This window comes from Pelodiscus sinensis, chromosome 1 (genome assembly GCF_049634645.1).
Source record: "Pelodiscus sinensis isolate JC-2024 chromosome 1, ASM4963464v1, whole genome shotgun sequence".
Classification (NCBI taxonomy): domain Eukaryota; kingdom Metazoa; phylum Chordata; order Testudines; family Trionychidae; genus Pelodiscus; species Pelodiscus sinensis.
This window is the reverse complement of record NC_134711.1, coordinates 64,180,176-64,194,553: the sequence shown is the minus strand read 5'-3', so window position 1 is coordinate 64,194,553 and position 14,378 is coordinate 64,180,176. Positions and strand designations below refer to the sequence as shown.

Here is a 14,378-nt window from a genome sequence, read left to right as displayed (position 1 = left end):
ACCTATTTGGCTAAAGCTTTTTAAAAAAGTATTATATTTAGGCTGAGACCAATCATGGAAAATGTCGGCTGATTGCACCTACTAAAATGAAGACACAGTCAGATATCCACATATTTTCATACACATCCATTTTAACAAAAAACTTACCGCAGAGACCCTTAGGCTCCTCAAAATGAGATTGCAATGCCAAGGAATTAATCTTTATGATGCAACATGCAAATATAAAATGACAGACTACAGAGCAGAAGAAGAGTTGATTGAATACCTGTTTCATGGGTACTGTTTATTCCCATTACAGATGCAAATTCAGGCTTGTAGTCGTACTCAACCAGCCTCATTTGCGCTATTCTTCTCAGCTGCTCCGTTGTATCAACCTAATTGCACAAAGACCAGGTCATACAGGTTCCAGTATTAAAGATCAGAGTCATGTCAGGGGTTTAATTACCATATGGAGAAGGATGACACAGCTGCCTTCAAACATCTCCTTATTCATCATTAACCAGTTATTTTAACTTGTATTCCCAGCTACATTTGAGTCAAACCATTTCATTTATAGACACACATCTGCACCCAAGTTCAAAGTTCTCCCAATTTCAAATAAGATGGCTCTACAAAGCACGGCAGCGCATCCGTTTTCCTAAGGCCAACATTCCAATGTGTCTCGGGTAACAGCATCTATGCCCTGTGTGTCAGAATGATAATTTATACATATTCTGTGGTATAAATGTAAATGCCCTAAACACTCCACAGCACTCACCTCCTGGATATTCTGTTTTGCTCGACTGTCAGATGGATGCATGACTGTCCCCATCACTTTCACATTTCCACAGACAACCAGTGCTTCATCTGGTGCATCTGTGTTAATTCCTACTCGACCATGGCAGACTATGGTCTCCGGAACATGTCCTCGCTGCCACAACACATCAGTATCATTCTCAAACTGCCCAGGGTTAGATGCCTGAAAATATTTGTTACAGTCAAAGACACAGTAGCAAGGATTTACTATTGCTTTATCCAATTTACCAGAAGAATATGAAATGCCATACAAATCTTCCACCTTTAAACTACATTTTTGAACTTTTTTGACACATCAAAATGGATAACCTCTAAGCAAATGTTTTCCACCTAGAACATGTACAGCGCCCACAAAGCCTTTTCTTGTATTATATTTTACTATAATGTTGAGAAAGATGGTCAACTTCAAAGCTTTTCATGTTATCAGGTTTGCAATCAGACTCGCTTCTAATTTGCCAACAAACTGTCTTCTGGCCTGCTAGTGTAACCCACACACCTAGTGTGAGTACTGCAAGTGGCACTTAGACCACTGCAACAGTTAAGATCAAGAGACCTCTACAACATGGGCTAGGAGCCAGCTGGCTTTTAGTTCAGAGGGTAGAGGCTCCTATAGTCAGCTTCCGAGGTTCAAATCCGCCTTGGTGGCGGTTACACTAGCTCACTAAGGACAGACTGGATATTGGATAAGAGAAAGAAGGGCAGATTTTAACACGTCTCACACTAAAGATTTTTATTTGAAATCCATTGAACACACAGATTTCTCTCTTATTTTTTACCCATTTTCAGAGACTCTCCTTGTATTTTGTCCCTGAGGTTCACACTGGCCAGATAAGAGGTGGGTTAGGGCTTGAATACATGCATACTGCATTCCTAACATGCATACGCTCTGGACTTTAAATCAAATTTAAGGTACATTGTGTCCACATTGTGGCTGCCTAGGAATAGTTTTTGTATTTACAAAATTATCTTACAACTCTATTACCTGAAGTGGCCAATTACCACTTCTTTATTGTAAGCTGTGTGGGGCAAGGACTATCTTTTTGTTGTGTGTTTGTCCATTACTCAGCACAATGGGGTCCTAGCCCCACACTTTACTAAAAACATTGTGCCAATTTCTTCTTCCCTTTGTTTGTTTCAGTCTTTTAGGACAAAGGGTCTTTTGACTGAGATTCAGCCTTCTTTTAAGTTTCAAACACATTTAGCATCTTGAGCGTATTTCCAGAAACAAAAACTCAGCAATTAAGCAGTTTATTGAACCCAAGATCTTTATGTGCTTAGAACAACCTAAACCTTATTAAGATGCCTCAGGAAAAGAAAAGAACCATGACATTTTCTAATGGTTTAACTTTTCATTTTTTAAGGATAATAATATTGCTGACTAAAGTGCATATAGTTAAATTGACTTTGTAACTGCAGTTGCAACAAATCAAAGCTACTGGAAGAATTCCACTTTCATTTATCAACTGAGACATGGAAATTTCCATCATATTCAAAACATATTTGCACAGGTTCAGAGACATGCAAGGATTAAAACCAGCAGTTCCTGGAGAAGTGACCATCTTTAATACAAATACATTTTGCACTCTTAGGATAAGTCAGCTGTCATTTTCAGTGAGGAATCCCTAAATAAGCATGCCCATACATTCTACAAAATACTGCCCCTTGTCTGAACTCTATTACTTAACATTAGAGCCATCAAATGAAAATGATGAGAGGGAAGAAACTTAATAAACAAAAATCCTAATGCCTTTTTTGTTTAATTCTTTTTTATAAATGAACAATTAACACTGAATTCAAGCATAAAAAGGTGGAGCTAAACAAACTACCAATGACAGAAACTCAGCTTTCCTTTATGAGGTCTTGTGTTTTCATCAAGCTACACAATCTGTGATATGGAGAATTGTGCACTTATCACAATTATAGCATGATCTGATATGCCTGCTAACCACTATTCCATTTGTGGTTCTTTCTTCTTTCATTCTGCAGTATGGCAGACCAGAGTTTATGCTTTTCCTATCACAATGCATTCAGGAAGTTTTGCCACACTTCAGTAAATGATGTCATATATATATGACCCCGTCTTCCATTCCAAACATATCAGACCAGAACACCACTATAGTCCCATTTATTGGTATGATCACTGTTTAAATTCTCAGTCCTCTACTTTTGTCTATTCAATCATTTATTTATTTGACTGGTATCATGAGCACAAATGCTAAAAACTTTACTTCCATTCAGTAGTAGTAACTGATGTGCTTCCTCTAATGGGTATGGGAGCCTAAATCATTGACTTCTGCAGAACATAAGCTTTCATTTAAAACAAAAAGTAACTTACTTGCCCTTATGGTTCATAAGTCAATGATCTAAATGTGACTTGTATTCAAACATGCAGTTGTCTTCCTGAAACTGTAAAAAGCTCCAAGAGCTCAGCTTTACAGCAACAAAGTGAAATTATAGCACTGCGGTCAGTTTTACAGCTACTGTTCAAAATCATTTGGGCAATAGTAAAACTGCCAAGATTCAGATCAGTTTCATGATGCTGGTGCTTGGAAAAGCTATGAGCAGTAGTAGAGGGAGACATGGGAGTTATTCTTGGGAGCAGAAAACTAAAAATGGAGGCTGCAGTAGAGATAAAAAACTTCCTAACTGTCAGGATAGCCAGGCACTGGAATAAACTGCCTAAGAAGGTTATGGAATCTCCAGATTAGACAAACACCTGTCAGGGATGGTCTAGGTGGAACCTGACCGTGTCAGTTTAAAAATAAATAATTTCCAGATGAACCAAAACCACTTTTTGTTGTTGTTTTCTTGGCATTGCTAGGGAATTGCAAAATCTATTATTTATCAGTTCTACGTGTTAGTGCTATTTCACCTTATTTAACAACACAATATTTCTACAAAAAATACAAACTTTTCCTTTAAAGTGAAGTCCAATGATAATTTTTTAAAAATAGCTTATTTTTATTTAGCATATGTATTTGTTTGTGTAGTGAGAGTCAAATATATTTTACTACAATGAGAAAAATAAAAGTTTACTGTTTTTCACTCCTTTTAACCCTGCAGAGTCAACACAATTACAACAACATGGACTGTGGGCTCTATTTTACTGTGCACTTCATCAGCACAGTTGAGGTACGTCTATACGGCAGGGCTAAAGTCAAATTAAGCTACTCAATTGTGTAGCTTAAGTCAAAATAGCTTAACTCAGCTTTTGGCATTGTCTACACAGCAGGAAGTCGAAGGAAGAACACTCTTCCTTCGACTTCCCTCACTCTTCGTGAAATGAGGGTTACAGGAGTTGGAATAAGAAGTCCTCCAACTCTCCATTATTTCAGAATAACGGCTTGCTGTGTAGACGTGCTCTTTGTTATTTTGGAATAACATCAGTTACTCCAAAATAATGCTGTAGTGTAGACATAGGCTTGTTTACTAAGTTCCAGCACTAAGCTTGCTGAAAGCAATGGGATGACTTAAGGGTCATAAAGGTGACATAAAGGGCATAAATTGGCCTGCAGAATATTTGACATGGGTGATGAGACAAGCTCAGACAGTTTGCCAGCCTAGAAGTTAGAACTTATTACTGTATTTGTAAACTGAGCACAAAAATAATCAAGAGGTGGTAAGTATGGGCACTCAGAGTGCCATTTTAAGTTACTTTTCAGAAAATAGAACTGCACTGTAAAAATCATGGGGAGACTACTGTCCTGGGCCCAATCCTGTAAACATTTCTCACACAGATAGTCAATTTAGCGAGATTCCTTGCATGCATAAAAATAAACACATTTGGGTCCATTTGGCTCTGCCCTAAACATTGTATTCAAAAGAACAGCACAAAAGACCTCCCTTCATCTAAACTCCTTTCCCTAAATGTGATACACACATACTAATTCAAAAATTATCAGGTGCCTACAAACAATCCAAGAGCTTTATAAAATTTCCCATATTCTTGTAAGTCTTCTCTCTCCCCATATGCACCTCTCAAAATGTGTCCATCTTTCACACATGCACACACAGATATACAGAAATATTTATAGCCTTACAATAAGCCCTCAAAATATTAAGATCCTTAAATCACCATGGGAACTAAACATAATACAATCAATGCTACAAACAATAAAATATACACTGCCCAACAATTATCAGAAAGTTCCCTTGTGAAAAGAAAATATGAATATGGTTCAAACGAAAGTAATATAAACTTATACCTACCCTCACAATGATCCTTTCAGAGACTTGTGCCGACAATAAATAGTATTGGTCTTGACTGACAGCATGTAGTCCAACCACCAGCATGAAGTATCTGATATGAAATTAATATCAATGATTTAACAATGAAGCTGAAAAAATTTCCTCTCAGGCATAATGTACTTATAACTTTAGGACAATGATTCTCAAACTTTCTGCTCTGTGGTCCACATGGCTCAATGCAAACCTTTCTGCGGATCACCAGTAGCTAATGGAAACTCGCCATTAATTACATAATTATGCTCGAGCCATTTTGCTAGTGCTGCAACTAGGGAGAATGATTTAATTTAAATTATTACACAGATTAAGCATTTTAACTCTCTCATGTTAGTCCATCAAACTTCATTTTAAATAAAGTAAAATATTAATTGATGTCCAACAGAAAAGGTTTCAATGTTTTCTTTATTTATGGCAAGGGACCAATGTTTTATTTATTTATGGGGGACCTTTTTTGGAATGGGGGCCACTGACCCACACATAAAAATCAGTTGGGGACCACACAAGTGAAAAGCAAAAAAACTCCTCCCAAAACTCCCAACCCTCACTCATGTGGCTCCCAACAGAGAGACCTTACTCCTCTGGCACTTTATCCCCATGAGCTGAGGGGGAGGAAAAGGGAGAACTAAGGTTCAGGCTTCCCATAGCCCAGATTTACTCTTCTAGGGTTAGTTGATTTTGTGGACCCCTCAGACTCTGGGGTGGGGACAAAAATGAGGGGTTGAGTGTGGAAGACAGTGCTGATAGGGATGGGAGTGCAGAATCTGGGTGGGAGGTGAGGTGAAGGAGGGAGTGAGGATGCGAGGTTTGGGTCGAGGCTGGGTACAGGAGCAGGCTGGGAGTAGGGTGTCTGGGGCAAGAACAAGGGAAGGTGCAGTATATGGCCAGGAGGCAGGGTGCAAAAACAAGGGTAAGTGCAGGAGCAAGGTGGAGACGGGTGTCTAGCCAGGAGAGAGGGTGCAGGAGTTGGGTGGGGTTGGTGTCTGGTCAAGGAGGAGGGAACAGGAGCAGGTTGTCGGTGCAGGATCTTGGTGGGGCAGGGAGTGTGTGAGGGAGGGTGGTGGTTTCGGCATGAGAGGAAGGGGGGCACTTACTTGCTTTTGTGCCCTGAGCCATTCTCAGGCCCGGTGTCCCAGGCACGGCCTCCCGCTGCTCCCATTGGCTGGGTTCTGGCCAATGTGAACAGCAGGGAAAGCCTCTAGGATCTAAACTCTGACTATCACACTATTTCTCTGGCCAAATTATTCATACCGATAATAGTTATTGCATTTTAAACCTTGTATTTTAAACACAACTTATTTTGCATTATGGACAGAAAATTAACTCTTCTTACTCTGTTTCATTCACTGGTTATTAAATGTTCTTTGGATCCAAAGCTCACTGAAGGCAATAGAAATACTTTGGTATCACCCACTCCAACCATTCAGGAAATCATGCAACAGGCCCCCCCCCCCCCAAAAAAAATCAGGAATTTGGCCACAAACAAATAAGAGAAGGGTGTATGTGGGTGTGTTTCTCTATTTTTATTTACATTCTGGTTTCTGAGACATTAAGATACATTCTGGGTCATGTTTTCCAGCTTTGTGCTGCAACCATGAGAACTAGAGCCACTTTTTTTTTTTTTTTAGCGGGGAGGAGGAATGAAATTAACTCTCACATAATTCTAAAGTTTCAGGAGCTGGGTCTTTCAGAAAGACACCAAAGAAAACGCAAGATGAAATCAGGAGAATTGACAACACCAGCTTTCACTGACTTCAGCGCATCTGCCTCATTGTAAGCTAAATCACTTTCCCTTTACAGACACCCCCATTGCAATACCTTTGGTCAGGGTTAGGCTTCCCTTTTTTTCTCATGTTATTTGCTGTTGTTTCACTGAAATGTAATCTTCCCAGTGTCACTTTGGTTACCTGGTCTCCTGGTAGATCAAGTCTAAAACAGAAAAAGGAAACAAGTTAAAGGGCAAACAACCATGTTCCACCTGGACCACTTCTAATTTTCTAGTAGATTTCCTCAAGTTCATTAATATGCTTCACTCTTCTGATTTGATATACTGAGATGACCACAAAGGCATCTCAGTGCATGTGGAATGCTCCCCACTTAAAAGAAGAAAATGTGACTCTTCATATATGAGCCATTTCAACATAAGTTGCCAAAACATGTCAGCCTCCCATTAACCAATAGATCACAACATCCTGTCAGGAAGTTAAATAAGGGGGTGAATGTACTCAATCATATACTCTCATCCACACAAGAGTTGGAATATTTGGGTTTTTCATAACATTCATATACTCTATCTCCGCACCAAGAGCCATACATAGCTACACATGGTAGGCTCACTGACATATTAATTAGCTGCTAATTTAGGGCACTACCATGTCATTAATGCTACAGTAACACATTAACGAGCCTTAACCTCTCTCCTGTTTGTTTTTACCTATATCTAATTTATATTTCCGTGTCTACTGTGGTATGTAATGATTATCCGATAAAGCTTTTTTCCTTTTTCATAGACAAAAACAGTTCAACCATCCACTTTTCATTTGGTATAAATCAGTGTTACTCCCTGAGGATATTTTTTACCCTGGTATCCAGAAAAAAAAAACACAGCAGAAAAGATTTAGGACTAATCTGTTCCTGCTTCCCAATTCAGAGTTCACTTCTGTGGATTTTTGAATAGGATACGTAACCTTTTCTGAAACATAAGATGGCAATTTTTCTCTGTGTCATTTATATATATATATATATATATATATGATATGCAGTGTTGTAGTAGCCACTTAGGTCATATATGATATGCAGTGTTGTAGTAGCCACTTAGGTCCCAGGATATTAGACACACAAAATGGGTGATGTAATATCTTGTACTGAACCAATGTCTGTTGATAAGAGACAGAAGCTTTTGAGCTACACAGAGTTCTTCTATATTATGGAATTTTGCTGCTTTTCTCTTGACATGTTGTACTTACAAAATGTTTTTAATCCAATGTTTCTTTCTATGTAGAAAATTGGTAAGAATTTACCTATAAATCTCACCAATGGGTGAAAGAGTTGTTTTAATCAAAATTTCTAACCCCACAAGCAAACAGGATAAAATTGTTGAGTATTAAATATTTACGTTAATAACAAAAGAGGAGTGTTTAACAGACATCAACCTACTAAGGTGCATGTGATATAATCAGACTGATCCCTGGGCAATATTTTCTATAGAATTTTTTGTTTAGTTTTGCTGTACATTATATTTTGCTTCTACCATTAAACAGGATTTGTATTTTATTTTTACTTATTCAAAATGTACATACAAATGTTTAGTGATCCATCTGACAGAGAAAAATTTTGAGCAAACGCAGACAATAGGATCTAAACTGAAAAATAAAGCAGATTGTGTATTCACTAGGCCTACACATTAGATTAATATTATGGAACCAGATTTTTCTGCCTTTCATTATTCTAAAAAAATAAAATTAAACAAATAACAACTGGACATACAGGAGGAAGCCAGAGGAAAGGAAATCCTTGCAGAACTTCCTCCACATTAGAACTTAGGGTTCGACACGCACACTTCCCCTAGCCCTTTTTCTTAACCATCCCCCTGTACGTCAGATGGGACAGGCAGTTCTGAGTGCTTGGAACATGCAGACCTTTCAGAGCCCTGGAGCTTTCACAGCCATCTGTGCCCTATATTTCTGAATCAACTCCATTGCCCTCTTTTCTGCTACTGGTTCTCTAGTGTTTTGGGGTTCTACTGGAGCCCTGCTGCCAGGGTTTCATTTAAGCACTGTTGTTCTTATTGAGCTCTCAGAGTTGGGGAGTTCAGCATATAAATTAAAAGTCTCAGGGTCTCTCTGCTTTTTGTTGGACAGGTTGATGATATGGAATGTGCACATCTGTACAATCATTGACACCTGCTGCAATAAAGACATATATGTTGTTAAAATTCAAGGAATTCTCTAGCAAACATCGTCTAGCAAAAAAAAAAAAAAGCCAAAAAAATAATTTCTTACTTAACAGGATTGAAAGATTTTTTGCTTCGATCCGACTGAGACTGTTCAATGGCGATTATCTGATTTGGGGCATCCACCTATAATTAAAGGGCAATACATGTTTCAAATACAAGTCTGAAAGCATGACAGGTTAATCTTTGAAAATGTTAATTTTTTCATAAATAAACATAAAGGGTTGTAATGAAAATAGAGCCAGAGTCAATATGCAAATTAGCTAGAAACCAAACTCTCTCTCAATTGCTGTGAAACCACATATAGCAACATAGGAATTGCCACCTGTTCAGAGCAGTGTTTCACTAGTACATAACTGACATTTCAAAAGAAAGTGCAAAGCCTCCATCATGGACAATTACGCTATAATATGTCAAGGGGAAAGTTTCTTCCTGATCCCAAGTTGTTAAAGGTTAATTTATGTCCTGTAGCATGAGTGTGGAGATCTTTTAGGAATATTTATACTAACTAGGGAATTCCAGAAGTTATTTTTAGACATGTATATACATGTCAAGCTTTTTTTCAATACCCCGTGATGAAGTTCCACCTGTTAACTATGCATTAGAATTCTAAGAACATGAAGCAAAGCAAAGTTCTTAACAATGCTGTAAAAATACCTATACAAATATTTCAAGCCACTACCCTTTTCTGGTAAATAAAACCTAGAGCTAATCTTTCTGATGGAGAGGAAGTTGAATATAAAAGCATTGCTACACACAAAAGGCATCAGAGGATGAAAGATGAAATTTTGGGTCCCACTTTTTACTGGCTGGAGAGAGTTTAGTTAAATTTCATAGATCCTGAATTACGGCAGATGCCTAAGATGACTTCCACTTCTGCTTTGCAGAAATCCCCATTTAAACTATCATTCCACATCCAAACCACGAACCTTCTCTTACCACCCTACACTGTTTACATATACAGTAAGCCTGATTAGGTCATTCTGAAACTCAGCATGGCTTGTTAGCCTTTCTCTTTTTGTGGATTGTATGGGAATAAAATTAGATTTTTACCACTTCTGTAAACTACAGTGTACTTGTTTCAATTATTCCGTATTCATGATATGTGATTGACCACCTAAGTCACATAGTCCCACCTGCATTTTCTGATTGGATGACAATCTTTAATAGGAGGGAAATCTGTGTCAACATGATAGCGGTGCAAATTTTATGCCCTTCATCATACAACTGCACAAGGATGCACAAAAATCTTACTATTTGCACACATCCCAATGAACAAAAATGTTGCTCATTCTATCATTCATCAAAAAACTAACAAAAAGCATGATCAGTAATTACATGAATTATGTTTTTATTAGGATGACAAAGGTTTTTTGCTCTATTCCTCTGGCTCTGTTGATAATCATGTACTTATAATGAAGTAGAATTAAAAGCACTGGGAGACTTACCTTAATTCCAAAAGTTTTCAAGTAAAACTTTTCAATGGGTTTCAATCCCAGGTGAGTTTTGACATATTTTGGATTCCCAACAACACTAATATGGACTGAGATCTGGAAATGGTTCTTCTTCTGGCATACAAAAGCATCATCTGTTGCTGAAAAATTAAATCCTTTGTCTGTGACAATGTGGTATCCTACATCAGGGCTATGGAAACAAGAGTAAAAAGCAGCAGCAGTAAGCAACCATACATTCAGTGACAAATGATGTTTATGTTCCTTTGGATAAAGTTAAATAAATTTGATTCCTACTAATGAAATCTAAGTGGGAATATATACAATCTCAAGCAATGGATCTATATATGTACTGCTTTTATCGTCACAGGACAAGAATAGGGAATTCTTTAAAAATTGACTTATAATTCCACTCTGGCACCTTACTCATATGGAGGTTAAGAGTGGGGGAAGCTTACACAATTCTTGCTTACAAATCATATAAAAAGCACTCCCCAAATTACAGCAATTTATTCTCAGAGCTCAAAAAGCACTACTATAAGTAACTGAGCTGAAAATGCATTGTGTTCAGTGATGTGCAAATGAGTCATGTTCACTTCTTGCTTTGTTCCAGAATTATTATAGCCAATCACTTCCTCAGTAGCTGTTGAGGTGGAGCAAGGTTTTAATCAGGATAAACATACAACATATGCATTCTAGAATGAACGATCACTGTTTTAAAGCACTGTTTTTGAATGATGTTCTTCATCTACAAAGTAATGGAATCTTATTTTGTCTCCCTTTATAATTGGGTTTTGAAAATCTTTTGTAGAAGAATGGCTACCTTTAAATACATTGTTGAATGTCCAGGAAGGTTAAAGTGTTCTCCTACAGGTTTATGAATGTTACCATTCCTGATGTATGATTTGTGTCCATTTATCCTTTAGCATAGAGACTGTCTGGTTGGCAGAGGGGCACTGGTATTAAATGGCATAGATCACATTAGTAGAGGCAGATGAACCCCTTACACCCTGACTTGATTAACCTAATTTACACTAGTACCCTCTTTCTTTTGTTGTCCTTATATATACCCATGCCTTTGTAAACCTCAACACATCTGATGAAGTGGATTTTACCCACAAAAAGGTATGTCCTATTAAATCAATTCATCTTTAAGATTCCATAAGACTCCTCGTTTTTCCTCATTAATGAGGGATTTGATTATAATGATCAAATTCCAATATGGAATCCCTCAGTAGCATAGCCCTTAATGACAGCTTCTCAAGACTAATCTATTCATTTATCCTTGTAAGTTGGAAGGATTTAGTATAAAGATTTTACAAAAGATTTATAAAGACAAAATTATTTTTGAACAAACTTTAAATCATGATTTTTGGCAAAGAGAGCAAAGCTAAATAGACTTCATAAACTACCATATTGCTTCTGAATTCACTTATTTTTAATGATGATCATAATAATGAGTAGGTCAGGTGTTAAAAGCATCATCGCTGAAGAAACTCCTTACGTCTCTATATAAATCTAGAGATTTCTTCTCTGTAAGGGCAATGCCAATTTATAAACTGATGATTTAAAAGCAGTTTCTGAACATTTGCTTAAATGCAGACATGTGGGTCAAGAAAGAGACATACAGTGCTGCCTGTCCCAAGAGGAATGATTTGGGTTGAAGGTTATTCTGAAGAGTACTGTCATGTTTGGATTCTTACCCACTGTACATCTGCATAAAGCAATTAAGAAACAAAATCTAGGACTGATTTTACAAGGAGCTTCTCTGGGAGTGTTCTCCGCTTTTTCCTTTACTTAGCTAATCTAACTAGACCATCTAGGGCTCAGTTATGTTTCTTATGAGTCTGAGCCATGGTGCAGCTGGGAAGGAAGCAGACCACTGGTGTGCCGGAATGAGACAACAGCATGCTTCACTTATCTATCTCTGATGTTGACAGTGCTTCTTCAGTGCAACTCTCCTAGAATACAGGAGAGGAGGGGAGGAGTCTGTTTCTTTCATAACACTGGGAGGGTACGTCTAAACGACACTAAACTTTCGAAAGAGGATATGCAAATTCTGTGGGAATTTGCATATCTTCTTCTGATCGCATTTTCAAAAATGAAAGTAGTCTAGGTGCAGGGGCTTTTGGAGAAAAACCATTTTTTTAAAGAACTGTGTAAACCTCGCATAGCAGGTTTTTTTTGAAAAGGGGTATTTTTCGAAAAAAATGCATCTAGACTACTTTCATTTTCGAAAGATCATCTTTCGAATATGCGATTGGAAGAAGATATGCAAATTCCTGAAGAGACTTAGTGTGTGGACTCTATGCTGCAGCCCAAGGTGTATGGGAAGAGAAGAGAAAAGCTCTCTCATGCCTTTCTTCCTACTCCTATAGGGGCAGGTGTAATTTGATCCACAGAGTTAAATCACAGACTGAGAGCCCCAATCCTTCAAACTCTTCACACAAGAAGGTGCCACTGAAATCAATATCAGTTCTCTGGTCAGCGGTGTTGCAGGATTGGACCCTTCAGGGTCCAAACATTTGTGCACATATGGTCCAACTGATGTCAGTAAGGCTGCTCACATTAAAAGGATAATCATGTCCATAAAATATGAGAGGATCATGCCCTACAAGTGTTCTATGAAAGCAGCCAATCATGGTATGAAGCCATTTCTTCTGCACTGATTAACCGTGCTTTACACATCTCTTTAAAATGTAGCTATAGATAAATCTGTTAGCAGCAGCAGAAAATTAAATAGATACAGGGCAAGTGGGGGAGAGTTTAACCTATGGATTTAAATGTTTAAAGTGTGTAAAACATAAAATAAACAGAGTAGGACTTTTAAAAAATAAATACATAATTCTGTTTCTCCTAAATAAATACTGAATTACTTTTTCCCCCTTCTAATTTTTGTACTTGTAGCTAGGAATTACAAATACATTTATTCTCATTTTCTTGATGTAAAGTTTCCACAGGCAGCTTCATAATGATGGTAAAGAAGAATCAAAATATTAATTTCACAGAACATAAGATTTTAAGATTACATGAACTAGGTTGCAGCAGTCAGGACTGATTTCTCATAAATATACATTGGCCATGATCCTAGAAAAATGCATGCACGTGTTTACATTTATGCATACAAATAGCTCCATTGATCTTAATGTGACTTCTAATGCGTATAACATTAAGAACATGCCTAAGTGTTTGCACATGCCTGATTTTAATTAGTATTTATGTTCTGACTGCAGAAGGCTGAAAAAACACTCAATAGCCAGAATTTTCAGAAATAACTAACAATTTTGGGTGTCCAAATTGAGATACCATAAAGGAGCCTGCTTTTCTGAAAGTGCTAAGTATCCACTCTCAAAAACTTGGGCCCTTTTAACGAGTTTAACGAGATATGGTAAAACCGGGCCCCCCCAAAAATCAGCCATTACTTTTGAAAATTTTAATCCATAACTTAAGAGTTTGCAGAAATTTGAGAAGTTTTTATATTGAAACAGGACTAAGCCACACAGATCAGATTTAAACTTTCCCAGAAATGAGAAATTTTCAAATCTAGAATTTTAGTTTCATCTCCTCTTAGCTTTTATAACTAGAACAGACTGGCACTTGAGACAACAGGCTTCAGAATGGAATTCCTCTCCCTCCCCTCCGGTTTACACTGTGACAATGAAAACACTAAAGATTAAAAAGAAAACGATATTTTTTCTTAGAAACAAAATTACAGCATTCTAAAAAGGAAGAAATGACTTAGCAGACTTAGACTTAGCAGTAATGTTCTTTTGACACACATAGGAGATAATATAATCAAGTAGAGAAATTCTGTACTATGATCATAACTACAATGCATCATACAATGGTACTCAAAGCCATTTCCCAAATAATGGTCATAATTTATCTATTGAGGTACTTTTATGGCAATCTCATAGAATCCGTTCTTTGATACAATG

At 37.4% G+C, this 14,378-nt stretch overlaps 1 protein-coding gene across 1 annotated transcript in view; it reads right to left on the bottom strand.

Annotated features, from left to right (window-relative positions):
* The window catches only part of MYRFL (myelin regulatory factor like), a 54,297-nt gene that overhangs the window by 21,537 nt on the left and 18,382 nt on the right, over window positions 1-14,378 (bottom strand). The window contains exons 7-12 of the mRNA XM_006121596.4: window positions 10,438-10,633; window positions 9,039-9,115; window positions 6,856-6,966; window positions 5,005-5,095; window positions 758-958; window positions 266-374 (exon numbers count right to left, since the gene is read on the bottom strand). Of these exons, the coding sequence (XP_006121658.3) occupies window positions 266-374; window positions 758-958; window positions 5,005-5,095; window positions 6,856-6,966; window positions 9,039-9,115; window positions 10,438-10,633 (785 nt within the window). The remainder of the gene's footprint in view (window positions 1-265; window positions 375-757; window positions 959-5,004; window positions 5,096-6,855; window positions 6,967-9,038; window positions 9,116-10,437; window positions 10,634-14,378) is intronic.